Source organism: Sminthopsis crassicaudata, chromosome 3 (genome assembly GCF_048593235.1).
Source record: "Sminthopsis crassicaudata isolate SCR6 chromosome 3, ASM4859323v1, whole genome shotgun sequence".
In the NCBI taxonomy this organism is placed as follows: domain Eukaryota; kingdom Metazoa; phylum Chordata; class Mammalia; order Dasyuromorphia; family Dasyuridae; genus Sminthopsis; species Sminthopsis crassicaudata.
The window spans coordinates 241,808,072-241,827,892 of record NC_133619.1 but is presented as its reverse complement, the minus strand read 5'-3'; the positions used below and the strand labels follow the sequence as shown (position 1 = coordinate 241,827,892).

The 19,821-nt window shown below is 34.5% G+C and overlaps 1 protein-coding gene across 4 annotated transcripts in view; it reads left to right on the top strand.

Annotated features, from left to right (window-relative positions):
* The first annotated feature begins 100 nt into the window (after positions 1-100).
* LOC141561128 (cohesin subunit SA-2-like) overlaps positions 101-19,821 on the top strand; it is a 124,292-nt gene continuing 104,571 nt past the window's right edge. For 2 of the 4 annotated variants that reach the window (XR_012487976.1, XM_074300258.1), the window contains exons 1-9: positions 302-494; positions 1,133-1,308; positions 5,278-5,362; positions 11,448-11,612; positions 12,190-12,286; positions 12,837-12,913; positions 13,777-13,848; positions 16,276-16,480; positions 18,586-18,737. Coding sequence is in view for 3 of the 4 variants with exons in the window: in XM_074300258.1 (XP_074156359.1) it covers positions 1,268-1,308; positions 5,278-5,362; positions 11,448-11,612; positions 12,190-12,286; positions 12,837-12,913; positions 13,777-13,848; positions 16,276-16,480; positions 18,586-18,737 (894 nt within the window). In the remaining variant the exon portion in view is untranslated. Of the gene's footprint in view, positions 274-301; positions 506-1,132; positions 1,309-5,277; positions 5,363-11,447; positions 11,613-12,189; positions 12,287-12,836; positions 12,914-13,776; positions 13,849-16,275; positions 16,481-18,585; positions 18,738-19,821 lie in introns of those variants that run through there. The other 2 variants (XM_074300259.1, XM_074300260.1) reach the window with 2 other exon arrangements.

Below are 19,821 nucleotides of genomic sequence, written 5' to 3'. Positions count from 1 at the left end.
TTCTTAGGTTATCCCACCCGGAAACAAAAAATATGGAACGTGCGTTCCTGTTGCAGGCGGGAGATCCCTGCTGGGGATAAATGCTTCTACCTTGGGGCCCCAGATGGCCTGTGAAAAAGGCGGAGCTAGAACCCCGGACAGAGCCAGAACGATGAATAGGCGGAGCCTCGAGAGCCACGTCTTGAAAAATTTTTTTGAGGTAGTCCGGATCAACACCGCGCCAATATCGCCAGGCGAATCTAAACTGGCTTCCTATTGGCTGGATCGTGCCAGGTGATCCATGCTCGTTCTTCCCCGATTGGTCGGGGGGGGGCAGTTGCTGGCGCGGCCGAGTCGGAGTGGAAGTGGGGGTGGGGTGGGCTAGGAAAGTGCTGGGGGCCTGGGCCCCCGGGGCTTCGAGTGAAGACGGAATCCTCCGGGCTGCCTTCGGAGCGGGAGCACGAGCTTAGGAGAGCTCGCTGGGCGCGAGCTCGGCCGGCTGCCGGCCCCCGCGGGTAGGGGCGAGGTAGGGGGTGGGGGAAGCGCCTCAGCGCCTCCCATCTGTTTGATCCGCCAGCCCAAGCTTTTCCTCTTTCCAGCCCTCTAGCCTCCCACCCCTGCCCCCGCAGTTCCTTCTCAGCTCAGTCCTGGGGTCCCTGGCACATTTCCGCGGCCGCAGCCTTCTCCCCACCCCCCCTCCCGAGGGAGGCCCTGGCCCCGAAGCGTTCCCACGCTGTCTGTGCCCGCGCTCCTGGGGCACGCAGGTCGCCCGCCCGCGTTCGGGGGGGGTGGGGAGCCGCAGCTTGCCACCCTTTTATGAGAAAGCGAAGCCAAACTGAATCAAATAATATCACACAAATCCCCCAATCCTTTACCAGAAACAAACACTATCACCCCCCCAAAGTTGACTGTTCTCCAGCTTGGGGTGATTAGCACCCGCTCCCTCCTCTCCCAGCTCCCTAAATACGTGTTAAATAGCGATTGTACTCGGGATGATAGAAAAGCTTGGGGATGGGGTTATTTTGTGTGTGTGTGTGTGTGTGTGTGTGTGTGTGTGTGTGTGTGTGTGTGTGTGCGTGCGCGTGCGGGTTTTGGCATTTGCTAATTTTTTTCTATTTGCTTTTTCCTTCCCGGCCCCGCCCCCTGCTACTAGAATTTCTTTAGCTGCTCTTCTGGTGAGAGTGTAGAAAGTAGTGGCTTCCTTGGACCCATCTGGCTCCCCCGGAGCAGGACTTCTTGGACGACCCAGTTAAATCGATTTCCCAACTGCTGATGGGATACTTCGGAAATGATAGCTGAGCCCAGCCCAGCCCCAGACACCAGCCAAAAGTAAGACGAGGGACCCTCGCCAGACAAAGAAATGTTGTGTAATCACTCTCGTTTCTTGTGTGAGGCCTTGGAGAGCCCCTTGTTAGATAGGTTTGAAAAGGGTTTGTTTTGAACAGGTGCGGCATGCCCTCCACACTTCTTACTCCTCCGATTGTCCAGTTTAAAAGTAAGCAAACTACTCTCAAGGATTAGTTCACTATCATAATGGTTGCTAAAGTATTTCTTCAGGAAGCCTTCATCTTCTTTTAAGGAATTTTTAAAAATCACTTGTTAAAACTTGTCAGCGATATGTGAAGGAATAATGTTTCTTTAATCAAGAATTAATCTTTGATTGTATTGTAAGCTCTTAGATACAGAGGTGTGAGGAGCCTTAAAAGTCAATTTTTCCAATTTCATTTTATCATTGAGGAGACAACCACACATAACTTAAGTGACTTATACAGGTAATAAGAGGAAAAGCCAAGATCTGAATTCAAGTCTTTTTACTCTAAATTTAGTGCCCTGTCCATTGCACCACATATGAATATAAAATAAAAAGTTAATTTTGGAAGGAAAAAAAGGCCCAGAATAATTTTTTATGTGCCTCACTGGGTAACCGCCCCCTTTCTGTTTTTATATAAAGAAATATAAATCCCTCATATTTACTGTTTTAAAGGCTATCTTTAATAGTAATAATATTGACTATTAATATTATTGTTGACATTTACAGAGTATTTGACATATTACAAAAGTTTAAGAAATTGCTTCATTTGAACTTAAAATGACTTACTGATATGGTTAACATGTTTTTAAATTCTTATTTTAAGTTATATGTGGCGTTTCTGTATTTAGTGCCTTCCTTATTTTAAGATAAGAAGGTGGGGTAGAAGGTGAAGATAGGTGTTGGACTATAAAAGAAAAGTAGGACTAAATAGTAAATCTCAATAAACATTTGGTAAGCATTTATTAATTACCTAGTAAATACTGGATGCTGGGATATAAAGATAAAATTGAAAATTATCTCTACCCTTCAAAACATTACATTTTAAATATATATAACAAACAAATATATAACATAAATATATAATAACTTTTCTAGTGGGAAGAGTGCTGCTGTGAATTAGGAATACTTGTGACAAAGAAGCTGAGCCATAAACTAGGGATTGTGAAAAGCAGGAGAGTGAAGAGCAGGAGCATTTTAGATGTGAAGGACAGCTTATGCAGTGGTAACAGATGCTGATTTTTTATGTATGGGGAGAAGGAAGTCCAGTTTGGGTAACCTGTAGAGTACATGTCCAGTAGTAATGTTAAATCAGTTTGGAAAGGTAAGTTGAAGTCAGTGAAAGGTTTCACATGCTAAACAGAGAAGTTTGCATTTTATCCTTTAGGCAGCATTAAAAAAAAAAAATATGTATGTGTATATATATATATATATAAATAAAATTTTGGTTAGACCAGTTCTTTAGAAATATTAATTTTACCGTTGTTTGGAGTATGGATTGGAGAGGGATATACCTAAGAGTAACAATCAGAAGGAGATCATTAAAGCCTGAACTAGGGTAGTTGTGGTATGAGTAGATGGAAGGAAACAAACAGATATTGATGAGGTAAAATTACCAAGAGTTGGTTACTTAATGGGTATGAGGCAGTGGAGGATTTAGGGTAGAATCAAGAATGACTGAGTCAGGACACCTAGATTATTATTGGAAGAATGGTGACATTCTCAACAGCAATAGGCAAGTTAGGAGATGGTTTAGGAAAAAAATATATATAAAGCTGGTAATAGTACCTAGAGCTCAGGAGAGAGATGAAGCATCTTTTGAATGCCACTTGTAGACTATTGGATTGTTAAATGTATTATAAGCTAATGTTTCATATTATGGTTTTACTATATTATGATGATTAGATTTCAATCATATCTTTTAAAATTTTTTTAAATAGTTGGTAGAATATGCAGATTCTTAAAGAGATCTAAAGCCATATACAACTTTTTCAAACTTTGAACATAATAGCTTAATAATTAGAGGAAGTTTCTTTCGTTTAGTCTTTTTGACTAAATCATATGATTGGTTTTGACTTAAACATGTTAAGTATTCACAAAATGAAAACTCCATAAACTAATGCCAATCTGTTTTCCAGTCTTTTATCATGCTATTCCTAATCACTTACCTTGTTTTCTGGTACTAGTACCTTTGCCATATTATTCCCAGTGAATGGAATGCATCTCCCTCCAATTTTTCCTGGTGAAATCCTGCCTGTTTCAGGAATAGACATAACATGCCATCTACTACATTAAGTCTTTCATGATTTTCTTTGTTTCCACTTGTTGCCCCCTTCCATCCTCAAATGAAAAAAAAGTACTCTCCCTCCAAACTCTTGCCTTTTAAAAAAAAATAATTTATACATATATCTCATTTTACATTGTACTTATTTACATTTGTTTATGTCTTCTTTCTCAAGTTAGATTTAAATTTTTTGTGTTAAGGACTTATTCATCTTCATGTCCATTTTTGTGACTGATATAGTGAATGAATTTTTACTGTTTTGGTTGCTTAATAAATCTTTGTTGAATGAATAAATAAAGTAATTTGACTCAAAGTACAGTGTACCTGAATCTGTGTCATCATTATCTGTGTTTAAGCGAGTTTTTGCTGTAACTATGCTAGTATTTTATGTTTTTTTGAGCAAATACACAAAAGCCTTTATATTATATAGATATCTTTGAAACAGGTAGTATATAGTAGATATAACTCTGTTGACTTAGATTTAAATACAACTCTTTGTAAAGCACTGAATGCACAAGTACCTTGACTATAGAAATTAAAGGCTGGACCAAAGGGGATTGGTGCTGCATTTCCTCAGGAATACAAGAGTTTGAATCTGTCCTTCCAATGTTTTTAAGAATTTCTGTTCTTACTAATTTGATTTTAATCCTTTCACTACTTTGTCTTTAAAAACTTGAGACAAAAAAAAAAAAAAGAATTTAGTTCAAGGGGTATGTTATACAGCAAACTTATTTTCCCTATACATCAGAAATTATATTTCATCTGCTTTACAAATATTTTGTATTGACTTTTATGCATAAATACTGCTCATTGTCTACAAAATGTAAACCTGTTGAGGACAGGGATGTTTTCATTTTACATTGAATACCCAATATATAACATAACACAGTGCCTAGTACATAGCATAGTACTTGAAAATGTGAGTTGAATGAATGAATTAATGAATAAATAAACCCAGACCATGAAAGAAAAAATAATAAAAACTTGAGAAAAGTGATAGCACTGTGGATGGATGATAGATATTTGATTTTCTCTGGAACTCAAAATCTTAGCCCTTTTTCTTAAAAAAAAAACTTCAAAATAAGCACTGTCCTTAAAGGACAAACTATAGTAGAAATATAAAACAACTAATGTCATAGAATAACTGAGTTGGAAGGGAACTCAGATTCTGATTACCTCTTATTTCTAGTGTTTCATTTGACATATGAGAAAATGGAATCTCAGAGGTGGTTAAGTAACTTGTTAAAGATTAACTATCTTGCCATAGTAGAAATAGGAGTATACTACTTAATTAAGGGTGGTTTTTTTTTTTTTTTTGTTTGTTTGTTTTTTACCCCTTAATTTGTCTAGGATCTAAAAATAGTTCATTTTTAAAAGAATTATAAAATCATTTTAGACTTTTCCCTTAGTGTCAGTGAATATTTTTTGGGGGGGTTATTGTTTTGATTGGTCTCTTTGGCCACCCATTACTATCCAAAAAGTGCTCTGTGAAATATGTCCATTAGTACTTTGATGAATTCTTTGTTTAATAATTTAATTAAGTATAATTTGTTTTTGAGAATTTTGTAAAAACCTTTAAAATAGCTATCCTAATTATGGTTTGGAATGACCACTTTAAATATTACCTGGAAATTTCATTAGCTTATATACAAGTAGAGCCTTATGCACTATCTTTTCATTCCATGTTCTTTTTCTTATACCATAGAGAAAATGATGGCCAAGAGGCAACTGCACCAGCATCTGCTGTACAAAATGGTGGCTGTGTGAAAAACTCTAGCAACTTGACACCAGTAAGTTCTTGTGACTGGATGAGAGTACATGGGTATATATGTGTATATGTAGATATCTTTGTGTATATACATAATCCTATTTATTTGCACAGCTGTATAGGCAAGATTAATAAAACTGATATATTGTATAAGTGGCTTTGTTTTTTAATTCACATATATCATATTTATGCCACAGTGCTTATATTCCATACTTTATCATGAGTCTTAACTGGACAAAAACCATTTTTATTCAGTCTTGTGTTTTCTAAAGTGCCTAGCGGCTAGGGGTAGGAACTTCTAAATTTTTGTTATATTTTTAAAAATTCATTTTAATGAATAATCATACTTTCAGGTTGGTTGCATTAACTAGTTTGTAGTTGGATCTCTCCTTTCTTTTTCCCTTTAGATTTGGGTTGTAATATATAATGCCATCTTTTCCTTTTGAATGTTCTATTTTTGATTTTTCCTCATCTGTTGTTAAATCTCTTATCAGGTTCAATTTCAGAGTTTGTTTTAAAAAAAGTGCATTCTAATGATTTGATCAAAATCTTTTCATAGATTGAAAGGGGTATAGATTTCATTTTCAAAAGTTGTACTGTATATTTTTGAAGTAGTGAAATTATTCATTGACTAAACATTTACTAGTTGCCTGAAATATTCAGCGCATTGTCTTGTTTGCTATTCTCCATGTGACACTGTGAAAAAGGTGTGCTATTGCTGGAGAAATAAATCTATAATTTGATAACTTGAACTAAGCATTTGTTGGTGAATAATTGAATTTTCTAGCTGGATTGAAGAGCAATTAGGTGGAGCAATGTTTAGAGCTCTGAGCCTGAAGTCAGGAAGATTCATCTTCTTGAATCCATGTCAGACACTATTGAAAAGACTGAAGAACAAAAGATAGACTTAACTTTGACTTTTACTAGTTTTCTTAAACTTTCTAAATGTGCTTTGGAGGAGCCTCTGAGAAACCCTTAAAATTGGTCCCCTAATATAGTTGGTTTCATTGTGGCCTGTGTATATAACATCACTTAAAAACCAATAATAATTCTGCCTCTTTCAAATAACTTTTACATATTCTTGTTAAGCAAATATTTAAGTTTCTATTAGGTGTAAGCCATGCAAAACACCTTGTGTATAAAACTGCTCATAGGTAAGTAAATAGATTTGTGGGGATTAGAAAAGAAAAGATCTCATGTTGGAGGTGAAATGTGAGCTGAATCTTGAAAATTAGGAATTCTCAGGTAGACTATGAGACTTGAATGAATACTAGATGTAGGGGAAAGATAGCAGTCAATAAAAATTATTAAGTGCTTACTGTGTTTGGCATTGTACTAATCACTGGGGATACAAAGAAAGCCATAAAACCGTCCCTGCCCTTAAGAGGCTTACAGTCTAAAACGAGAGATAAATATGGCAGTAACTAAGTACATTCAAGATATATATGAAATAGATAGCAAGTAATCTCAGAGAGGGAAAACTTTAGCAACTGTGAGCTTTCTGAACAAAGCTGAGTATTGAAAGAAGTTAGAGAAATTGAGTTAAGGAGGTAAGAAGGGAGAGTATTCAAGGTCTGGGCATAGACAGTATAAGGGCAAAGGAGATGGTAGACAGGGTGTGTGAGGAACAGTAAGTAGTCGTAGTCCAGTGTGGTTGGATCATAGAGTGCATGGATGTTCTAAAGTATAAGAACACTTGAAAAGAAGGAATGGAGCAGGTTTTGAAGACCTTTAAATATCAAATGAAATTTTGTATTTGATTCTTGAGGTATGTTGGTGCCACAGAGGGGTGTCGGGGTCAAACTATAATTTAGGAAAATTGAATGGATAATTGGAGTAGAGAGAGACATGAGGCAGAAGGATGAGTGAGAGAGTTGTTGCAATAATCCCCTAGATAAAGAGTTGATGAGAGCAGTGTCACCAAAACCTGGAGAAGAAATAATCATAAGATTAGTTAATCAGTTAAGCATTTATTAAGTTCTTATTATGGTTGAAATACTGTGCTAAATGCTGGGAATTAAAAAAAGGCACAAAAAGTCCCTGCCTTCAAGGAACTTATTTTCTATTGGAGAAAAAATTCAGACATCTACATATATTCCAACACTAATTGGAGATAATTTTAGTAGGCATGCATTAGTATTAAGTAAGACTGGGAAAGGCTTTTTGTAGAAGATGGTATTTGAATAGAATCTTGAAAGAAGCCAGGAAAATCAGAAAATAGAGAAGTGGAGGGAGGGATAGGAGATAGGTAGTAAAAAAAAGAATTAAGGGTTGAAATGTTACCTGTAAGAAATAGTAAGAAAGACAGTGGCACTGGATAGAATAAGTGAAAAAGTAAATTGTGAGAAAATTGGAAAGGTAGGGAAGGGTTCAATTTGTAAAAAGCTTTAAAAGACAGACAATTTTATATTTATATATAGAGATAATAGAGAGCCTGTGGAGTGTACTAACTGGAGGGAGAGTACTACCTGTGACATAGTAATACCTATTCTTTAGGGAGATCCATTTGGTAACTTGAGTGGGGAGAGACATGAACTGAGATCCATTTGATAAGTTGAGTGGGGAGAGATTTGAAATGAGTAGTCTATGGTCAACCATGTTAAATGCTGCAGAGGCATTATAAACACCAAGAAACTGGGGAATTCACATTGCAAACATTGCTGATAGGTGCTGAGGATAAAAAGACAAAGAATGAAATTATTTGCAGTGAGCTTACATTCTAGTGGAGAAGACAAGTATGTATAAACACATAAATAAAGCTAATAAATAATAAAAAATTAATTTAACTACAAAGTAGTTAAATATAAGACAGTTTGGGAGAGAGGGCACTAGCATTTTGTGGGATCAGGAAGCCTTTTCAGAAGAAGGTGCTTGAATTCTATCTTAATGATAGAGAAAAACTCTAAGATGGAAATGGAGTAAATTCAAAGTATGGGGAATGGCTATTGCAAAGTCCTAGAGATGAGAAGTATATGAGCAGTAGAGAAAAGGTCAATTTGATTGGGTTAAAGAGTATGGGGGCCAAGGACGTTAATGTCCAGTGGAGTGGAAATATAGATTGGGATTAGGTTGTAAAGATTTTTTAAAGTCAAGCAGAAGAGTTTATATCATAGAGGTAATAGGAAGCCATAGTATTTAATTGAATGAGGGCCTCTAGTTTAGGTATGTGCTTAAAAGAAAATTAGTTTGGCAGCAGTGTGTAGCATGGACTGGAAGGGGGAGAAATTTGAGGCAGTGAAATGAATTAGAAGACTTAAAATAATCTAGTTAAGGGGGATATGAGCCTGAATTTATATGGTAGCTAGAGTGGATAGAAGGAGTTGATTGTAAGAGATGTTGAGAAGCTATAAATAGCTAGATTTGATACTTAATAGGATACATAGACAGAGTGAGGAGTCTAGTTTTAGAGAATGACAACTTTGCATATCTTAAGGACACCACAAGGTTGGTATTGTGTTTGACAAAAATAAGTAAGTTTGGAAGAAGGGAAGATTTTTGTGGAAAGATTAATGAATTAGGTTTTAGATAAGTTGAGATTGATGTCTCTGGAATGTTCTGTTTGAAATATCCATTATACAGTTGGAATACTGTAATAGTCTGATAAAAGAAAGGTGTGAGGGCCTAAACTAGAATAATGGCTATTTGAATGGAGAGAAAGAACAGATAGAAGAGATATTGTAGAAGAAGACTGATTGGATATGAAAGATAAAAGTCATGAATGATTCTAAGGCTGTAAACCTACATGACCAGAAACAGAAGAATTTAGAGGAATGATGGGGCCTAAAGGTTAAGATAATGGATTCTTTTTTGGATATGTGGAATTTGAGATGCTATTTGATTTTGAGGTAAAGGTGTTTAGCTTGCAGTTGGAAATGAAGGAGTACAATATAGGAGAGATGAGAACTAGATATATAGATTGGGTAGTCTTATTAGAGACAAAATTTGAACCTATGGGAACTGATGACTTACTAAGAGGGCAAAAGTTAGAGAAGGTTCAGCATCAAGCCTTGGGCTAAAACTGTTTCATGGACTGAATAAGGATGGTGATCCTGCCAGAGGAAGGGGAGGAGTGGTCAGAAGGGTAGGTAGAGAGTGCCATAGAAGCCAAGAGAGGAAAGAATGTGCATGGGATAAAAGGGTAGTTATCAGCATGAAAAGCTGTAGAGAGATCACAGTGAGGGCTGGGAAATGGTCATTAGACCAGACGTTAGGGATCAATTTTATTCTGAGAGAAATCAATTGTCATTAAATAATGGGATTGGAAGCCAGATTATGAAGGGTCTATGGGAGAAATAGTCAATGAATATAGACTCTAGGGTCTTAATATTAGGTTCTAGTTTCAGTGTACAAAGAAGAAGAGATAAACAGGATGGTAGCATGTGGTGGCAGTTCAAGTGAAGATTTTTAAGGATGAGATCTTGGCTTGTTTTCAAGTAGTAAGGTAGAAACCAGTAGACATTAAAAGACAAAATGAGAGAGATGGTTTAAGTTTCAGGGATACATTGCAGAAAATGGCATAGGTAAGAACATTGCTCTTAGTACAGAGACTGGAACAAAAAAAAAATATATCATCTCAATTTTTATATGACTAAATTTTGTTGTTTGCCTAAAATATCTTAAAAGTTTATTTCCAAAAATTGTTTGAAAATTTAAATTTAAAGAATTCTACAAGCAAAACCTTTTATTGATTTTTTTTTTTTCCCATACTATATATGTAGCTTTTAAATCACCAAGGACATGAGATTAAATATTTTTACCTTAGAGGTAAATCATTTATACTATCTTTTCATTTTACATTTAAGAAAACTGAGGCACAGAGAGATTAAAGAGGCACCCATCTTTTGTACCTGGAAAGAAAGTACTTCTGGAAATAATGGTTGATGTGTTAGATATTCAGTAGATCACACAACTAGCATATGGAGTATTTTTGGAATAAAAGACTTTGTTTAAGAGAGAAATTTTGAATACATTTTCTAGTCTAACACTTGGTGAGTATTCTTGAAAACTTCTTTAATGGAAAAAGAATTTACATTTTTAAAGTTGACAGCATGTGGTTTCATGAATTTAGCAACTGACAGAGGAATATTTTCCTTGAATTGGTATTACCAAGCTGGACTCTGTTAAAATGGCAATGATCCTCTTAATTCCTAAGGTGAGTCTCGTGCAAGGTCTCATGCCCGGAGGAACACTATAATAGCCCATTAGAAGGTAAAATTCGCCTGAGAAGTAGAAAAGAGAAAAGGCTCTTTAGTTCAGTGTTCAGGACTTTTCTTCCTTATGTCTTTTAATATGTTGATGACAAAAGAAATACAGGCCAAATTCTACATAGACAGATTTATTACAATGAAAACCTTGAGAGAATTCAATAATATTTAAACATTTATCAAGCATATACTATATCAAGAATTGTGTCAGGTGCCAGGGATACAAAGACAAAAATGGAATGGTTTCTGCTTACATTATATTATATTATATTTTTCTTTTAAGTAATAGCTTTTTATTTTCAAAATATATGCAAAGGTAACTTTCAACATTCATCCTTTTTCTCCCCCTTCCTTTACTTCCCATCCCTAGGCAGCAAGTAACCCAATATAGGTTAAACATTATGTAATATTTTAGATACAAAGATGAGGAACTCAAATTCTGCTGAGTGAGCTTTATAGATGAATTTCGTCATTTATAAAATGAAGGAAGTGGCTGATGTATTAAGCCTATTCCCATTCAAAATCCTGAAAAAATTTTAAACTAATTCATTACCTTGTTTAAAATAAACATATTCATGCAACCAAATAACAAACTTCAGAGGAATTGCAGAATTTTGTGTTTTTTTTTTTAGGCTGGGGTTAAGTGACTTGCCCAGGGTCACACAGCTAGGAAGTGTTAAGTGTCAGGGCATATTAGAACTCAGGTCCTCCTGAATTCAGGGCTGGTGCTCTATCCACTGCACCACCTAGCTGCCCCTCAGAATCTTGTTTGTTAAAGATTTGACTGGGAATAACCTTGTCTCTTTTCTTTGTGCTAGAACAGAAGACACTACTGGAAAAGGGGGCTAATGTTTCATTGAAAAGCAGATTTATGATAATTCCTTTGTAAAACTTTGGTTTCAGAAAGAGAGAAGGAAGGTGCAAGAACAGTGCGAAAACGTCAGAAAGAAAAATATTTCAAGAAGGAAGAGGTCAAGTCAGCCAGAGAACACTGAAGATGAAGTTGAAGAAATGGTGGAAGCAGTCACTCTCTTTGAGGTGGTCAGCTTGGGCAAGAGAGCTATGCAGGTACATTCTTGAGCTGAAGTGCTGTTATCTGGATTTAGGTTAATCATTTGGTAACCTAATACTGTTTGTTGGTGTGTCCTTTAGCTCTCTCTTTATGGATTTGGTCATGCTTCATATATCTGCTCCCTTTACTTTTTCTTTATACATAAGCATGAATCGATTTATGTAGTCCTCATCCTCTTTTTCCCTTTATCATTTGAAAAAATAATATATCCATAAACATATAATATTGTTAGTCACTTAGCAAAATTTCAGAGCATGTGTGAGCTAATTTTGCATGTATGTATTGAGAAAAGGAAACAGTTACAGGTAGTATTTTGTTCAGAATAGTGCTTGTATAATCCTTGTATTTTTGCAGTCATCATTCTTAATGTTGATTTTTCTGATCTGGAGGAAATAAATTCAAAACTTGATTGTGATAGATTTTGTTATAAAATTCAGTGTCCCCTGAAAAAGTAACTGTAGGATAAAAGCTCAATTTGACATGGTCTCTAAGGTGGGTGGTCTTTCGTTACCAATATTTCAGAGGGATTCAATTTTTTTTTTTTTGTTCTAAACATTGACTATTTCCTATCAGTCAGTGGTAGATGACTGGATTGAAGCCTATAAAGAAGACAGGGATTTGGCACTTCTGGATCTCATCAATTTCTTTATTCAGTGTTCTGGCTGTCAAGGTAATTATTTTCTTGCAGGCATTTGTAAGATACACTTTCAGAATGTTTTATTAGGTCTGAGCTGAATTTTGCATTCATTGCTGTTCCATAGTCATAATATGTTCTTGGACCTTCCTTCTCTCTGTTTTTCAGCCCTATTTGTCTTCAGGCTTTTGAGTGCTTCCAACCATTAAAATTATACACGATTTAGGATTCCTTTGGGACAATTTGAAAATTATATGAATATTTTCCTCAAAGATAGATAACTTTGAAAATGACTTAAAATAAGCACCAGAGATTTTAGGACCGTGGATTTTACCTTAGGAGTCATTTTTATTTATTTCAACCCTATAATTTTACACATGAGGAAACCGAGGCCCGGACAGGTTAAATGACTTGTCTGTGATCATACTAGAATTAAATACAGCTAGAATTTGAACCTAGGCCCTCTCTTATTAAATCCAGTCTTTCCACTGTTTTGGACTGTCTCAATACATATATCTAATATTAATCTATTTGTTATATTTGACTCCATTATCCTTAAATCTACTTTTCAATTCATTATATCTAGGAATGGTGACTGCTGAGATGTACCAAAGTTTACATAGCTCTGATATTTTGAAAAAAATGATTGAGAAATTTGATGAGGTAAGATTTAATTTATGTTCTGAACTTGAAACAATTTAGAATTTCAGTTGTGTCTAGATTTCCTTTGTAATCCCATGTATTTTGTTTTATGCATTTAAAAACATTCTGAGAAAGGATCTGTAGATTTCACCAAACTTCCAAAGAGGACTTAATGACTCAAGAGATTAAAAACTCCTGTATTAAGCCATGTTGCTTTAGAAAAAAGAAAAGAAAGGAGCATAGAAGATAAGGGATTTTCTCTGTGTCCCTTTACACATAATAGATATAGATTACCTATTCAGACTAATCACGACTTTAAATAAGTGGGATTGAAATACTAAATTGGTTTTATTTGCAAGTTTATAATTGAAGGCACCTGATTGTATTCTTTCTCCATCTCAGAGAATTCAGTTAGATTTTTTATTTGAACAACTGACTAACTTATTAATGTAATCTCATTTTGTGCTAGGTTCTGTAGGGAGCATTTACATAGATATTTGTGGCTTATTAAAACTATATTGCATTAACATGTCCAAAAGATTTTTTGGTAATGATCATTCTTATTTCTTTGAAAAAAGTTTAGGGGTAAAAGCAATTTGAAATAGATGCTTGGCTATTATTAGGAATTATAATTTCTTAGGGGCTGTGAATGTGCTTAGTATTTTATAATAGGAAAAAAAAAATTCCCAGGATAAAATGAATGAGATTCTTGTCTCAGCAAACATTTCACTTTCTGTAATTTTAGTTTTATAGATTATGTTTCTATTTCACATGTGCATAAGTGCATTTTTACTGTAAATTTGTATTTAAAATTCAACATGGAGGGTTCAAATTAATCCTCCTAAAATGTAAATTAAAATTTTTTTTTGTATAATCACTTCTAGGAAACAGGGTTGCAGTATAAAAGAATTATGGCTCGCCCATGGATCTTAACAGTGACATGGCCGATGGAGTTGGTAAAACCTTTGCTTATTTTCCTTTTCTTCAAAGATTACATATTTGTCACGTTATAGTTGTATAGATGAAGTAAATGGAATGGTCTTACTGTCCATTTGTTAATTGAATTAATATTTTAATTATATTATTTTCTGTCTGTATGTCAGTAAGTATAAATGATAATATTTTAGATGTTATGAACTGTTCTCTCTCTGTGGCAGCTCATATAGTGCCATGCATATTTTAATGTTTAAATGCTTTTTGATAACTATTAAAATTTCAAGTTAGGTTTATGTTGCTTTCCTAAAACTTTGCACAAACATTGTGATAACTGTAGTAACATTATTATCATTTATAATTTGATTGTATCTCAAACATATTAAAGACATGCATACCTATACCCTCAAAGTTCTTTCAAGGCTCTTCTAGGGGAAAGTATTATTGCAGCCTAATAATTTTGATCGCAGCTAGTATTTATATATTTTCAAAGTTTACAAAATATTTTGCTTAAGTCACTTCATTTGGTCTTCCCAATAAACCCATGACCTTTAAGTTCTACTAGTACTGGAGCTTAAGGTCACATAACTAGTAATTATTGGAGGCAGGACTTGAACCCAATTATTTTCTGCAAGTTTAGCATTCTTTCCACTGTCATGTAGTCCCTTTTTTTTTTACTCAGCTTAGTAAAGTAACTTTATTTTAAATGGGATATCTTTTCTGGTTTGGCTCATAATAACCATTTCAATATTGAACTATATTTCACCTGTTTTACCAAACAAAATAGTAAAGATAATGGAGTCAAACCTGGCCCAAAAGGTCAATTAGGATTTCAAGCTTCTATTCATACTTTAGAATCAAAAGTAATAAACTGTAATTAGAGAACCAGCTTTGAGAATTGATGTTTAATAAGCAGGTTTACCAGATGCATAATAGTTTTTGTAGTACATATGACCTAGTTTATTGGATTGTGTGTGATGCCACTAGCAATTATATCCTCTAATAATCATTCTATCAGAATTTCCTGATACCTGAGCCATATCAGGAAGAATTTTGGTGATGAAAAATTTTCTATTTGTTACTAGACCTTTTACTTAAAGTTTGTTAGCTATGTTGACATTGACTTTGAGAACTGAATGACCACCTTTATTTCAGTGAGACAACTGTGGTACATTAGCAGGGGAATTAACTTAAATGTGGATAAATTCATGGTGACTTAGAGGTTAAAGTCTTTTCCTTTTGGCTAGTTGGATAGGCCTTCTTGTTTAGGAAGACAGTCTATTGTTTAAATGCCATTCTCGTAAGGTTATCGTAAAACCAAATTTTAGAATGTTCTTAATAGTTTAAAATGTGTCCCATTTTCTCATATTGTTAAACTTGTACTTTTTCCATAACAATATTTGTGGTTGCCATATCTACAGGCAGCCATTTTATGATGATTTATTAACTTATTTCATTAAATGTAGTTTTTGGCATGGGGGAAAAAACAGACCTATAATTTCTTTTCACTTTTGAGTGAATTCTTGTCAAAAGTAGGAACTCACAGTCCTCTGCATTTTCTCTGCATTTTGCGTTTTAGAGAAGAATATTACAAAAGAAGAAGTTTCCTTTTGCTTCTAGTCTTTGGTATAAATGGAGGCATGCCATTGACCCATGTATTGACGGGCAGCGTGACCTTTTTAATAAATATTCTATAGCTTGGGAATTTCTGAGGAATCTTTCTAGTATGAATTGTGATGGATATAAAGTAATGTCCTCAGTGTAAAGGCTTTTATACTTTGGAGGTTTCCTTCCAATATGACTTCTTTGATGTACCATAAGTTGTAGAAGTAAGCTCTCCCACACTCCTTACATTTATAAAGAATCTCTCCAGCATTAATTCTCTGATGAACTCTACAATGGGACTTCTTTCTGAGGGCCTTCCCACATTTACAATATTTATAAGATTTCTTTGTAGACAAATGTTTAAGCTTAAAAAGTATATTGTAAACAAATGATTTTTGAGGAAATGGAAGTGGAAATAAGCTCTGAGAAATTGACTCTGGTGTTATCATGTGCCTCTGCTTTTTGGAGAATGGGGAATGGGTCTATAGTATGTACTTCTCAGAAACTTTGATTTTGAAAAATCAAAAATGAATGTTGAAATTTAATTGGTTGCCAATATCTCACATTGTTATTAGTGACTTTAATTATAATATATTTTGCCTAATCTGATGTGTTGCATTCTTTTGTGTGTGGTATAGAGAAGAAAAGCAGTGGCTTTAAGACCTTAGATATGACAAGACAATAGTTTAGCTTTTTCTGAATACAAAATTTTAGTAACTTTTCTGATAGAACTCAAAACCTAAATAACTTGCTTTTAGTTTTAATCTCTTATGTATTATTTTTTCATCCCATTTAAAACATGTTATTTTGTTTTTTCTCTCTTTCTCTTTTCCCCCCAAACACAGGAGGATGAAGGTTATCCACTTGTTAAGCCTGGACCCCACTGGAAAAAATTTAAAGCTAATTTCTGTGAATTTACAGCAGTACTAATTCAACAGTGTCAGTACAGCATTCTCTATGATGGTTATTTGATGAACACAATCACTTCCCTTCTTTCAGGACTCACAGGTTCTGTAGTGAGAGCATTCAGGCATACAAGTACCTTGGCAGGTCAGTTCTTATCCATCTTGTCTAGCATTGTACTTGGGATATTATGGTAGTTATATCTATGAAAGGAAGACTCTAACTGTGGCTTAGAATCAATATCTTTATGATCCATTAACATGGAGTTGGCTTTAAGATGAATATGATACTTTTGAAACCTATTTTTTTTTCTTTTAGTCAATTCATATATATTTTAAAACATGGATTGTGTTTTTGAGCACTATGGCACGGTTGTGGGAGATGACACAATTCTTGACTTCAAAAAGTTTATGATCTAGCTGGGGAGAGAAAAGTAATACACTAACTCTAGAAAACTTAATACTTTCATGTGTAGTTTATGATCAAATGCCAAAAGAAAAATTGATTTAGTTTAAGATGATGGAGATATTACCATGGGTTGGGGTGGAAAGGCAAGGAGGAAGAGAGGAGATTTGAGCTAAGTTGAAAAGAGAACCTTTCTAGATAGGAGGAATGGAGTGAGCAAAGGCATGCAGGTGGCACTTATCATTGCATGTTCAGAGGAGATCCTTTGTATTTTTGTACTGTTTCCTTACATGAATTTGCTGCTTTCTTATGATGATATAAACATGTGTGTCAGTTGGTTCTGGGTGCAAACTGTGCTTCCTGTGGCCAAACTTCGGCAAGGATAGCATTTGGATTCACCCTGCCTTTCTTTACCTCCAATATTACTCCATAGCATGAACTCTTAACTGAAGTCAAAATGTTCTACTCATTTGTACCCTGAATACATTCTTCTTGCCTCTATGCCTTTGTTGATGCCATTTCTCCACTAGAATGCCTTTATCTCTTTTCTATCTATCCTGATTCTATTCATTCTTCAAGTCTGACCTCTTCCATGAGGCCTTCCTTCACCATCCTAGCCTATTCCATTGTAGGCTTCTCTGAATTATTGCCCTTATTGTTTATGTTTCTTACTTGGAACTCATCATATACGATCTTATATTGTTATCTTTTTCACGTGTATATAATCTTATCTCCCTAAATAACTTTTTAAGTTCATTGAAATAAGGAACTTCCTTTAAAAACTATATTGCTATATTTTTTTTATCACCTACATTTATTAATATATCCCTCTTTCCCTCCCAGAGAACCATCTACTGTAACAAAGAATGAGAAAGACAAAACAAACAAATAAAAACCTAGTTCAACAAAATGAGCCCATATATTAACCAGGTCTGACGTATGCAGGTTTTTCATAACCAAAGTACCCTATCTTTTTAAGAATGAAAAGAAGGTCTATACTCCTATCTCTTCTTTGGGGCCAAGTGGCAGGAACTGTTTATACTTTTTTTATTCCCCTTGATATTTTGCCTAGTGCTGCATAATCTTATTCATTAAGTATTTTTTATTTATTGGAAATAATTTGAGGTAAGGTTCTTTATTTTTTAAATTTCTAACTAAATATGTGTTATTTGGGACCTAGAGTATTATCTCATTTTGGAGCTATTTTGCTTTAAATTCATTATCATAAAATGGAAAGCTTATTGATAAAAATGAGAGGAGAAATGATATTTCTAGTGTAATGGGACAAATTGGGGGAAAGTACCTTACTATTTGATAAAAAGCTAGATCTGTAGTTGTTAAAGGAAACAGACTTTACAAGAAATAATGTCATCTGACTCCCTGAAGAGGGTTGGTTGGTTGTTTTTTAGGCTAGTGAATTATGTTTCCCGGGCCCATCTTGCCTTTCATCTCAATTATTATAGAATTAATATTTATTCTTCCTTCTCTGTGATCATATGATCCTTATCTAAAAGCAATTGGTGAGCTAAGATGCTCCTACATTTGCTTTGATGTAGTGAAATATTTATTGGTCTTCCATAATACTTAAATAATAAATCATTTCTTTTCACAGTACTGAATATTTGTTTAAAGAGTCTCATGGTTAAATTGTATATTTTTTTAATTAAAACTGATCTTAGAATGACTTCTGTGACCAGCTCACTTAACCTTTGACATGTTTCTTCTATTACCTTTTCTGTTTTGTTTCTTCCCTTTATAACATTTTGGTGCTTAGGAGATGAAGTTTTTATACTTAAAACCATTTAATTCAGTGACGTTTGTTTGTTTAAAAATCTCTTGCATTTCAGCAATGAAGCTGGTGACAGCACTTGTGAGTGTAATTCAGAATCTTGATGTCAGCATCCATAATGCTCAGCAGCTTTATGAAGTAGAGAAGAATAGGACCCCTGAGGGCGAAACTGGTCCTAGATTGGATGAGCTTGACAGAAAAAGGAAAGAGGTCTGATAGTTCTTACTGTGCGTTAAATATTTATTATATTCTTTGGGGTACACAGTTACCTCCCTTTTCCCTTTCATTTGTGGGCCTTTTTTTTTCTTTTTCTTTTTTTTCTTTCTTTTGATTTAGACTTGTGATTGGTATAGGGAATTAACTCACCATGAGGAAATTCTTTAACAATGTAAATCAAATATTCTATAACTTATTTATACTGGGTCAGTATGATATTAAATGACTTAGTATTTGTCAGAGGCAGGACTTGAACTCTGGTCTTCCTGATTCTGTAATTGGCTCTCTGTCTGCTGAGTCACATTGCCTCTCTACAATGTAGATCTGAGATTTTGAAAATGAGAAATAGAGAATAAATAGCCACTCTTTTAGTTAATGTCAGCTTTTAACTTACAGAGAATTTAAAAAAAAATAGTGGTGATCATCTGAGTATAAAGTAATTTTATTTCATGGTTCCCCAAACATTAGTGCTTATAGATCCTCTTTTTACAATCCTTTGATACTTAAGTATTTCCAGAATCATAGTACCATTTCTGTTTCTACTCTAACCTAGAAGTATTGAACTCTAATGCTACCAAGTCCTGTAGTTAGGACCTTGGTTAAAATTCTGAAATTCTAAGGGAAAATTCTACATTGATCAAATGATAGAAATATTGATTAGTTACTATATTGTATATCCCGTGAAAAGAACAGCATTTCCTTCTCCCTTTTTCCTACCACACCTTGCCTGCAAATGATAACAACTTACATAGTGGTTTAAAGTTTGTGAAATACTTTATAATTACTTGTGTTAACTTTACAAAACAATTATAAAAAGACTGAGAAATTGTGATTAAAAAACAGATAGCTTAGTAGTAAGCATCAGTAGCATAGTTTGATCTCAAGTCTCTGTAGAATTCAAGCCAGCACTTGTCCCACTTCACTACAATATTTCTTTGCATTTTACAAATTTACCCTAATTTCAATTTTAGTTGTCTAAATCTTAGAGTTAGGAAGGATCTTAATATCAAAATTATCTTCAGCCTTCTGGAATCATGAAAAATCTGCAGCCTTTTTTGGAGGTGGGAGTAGAGGATAC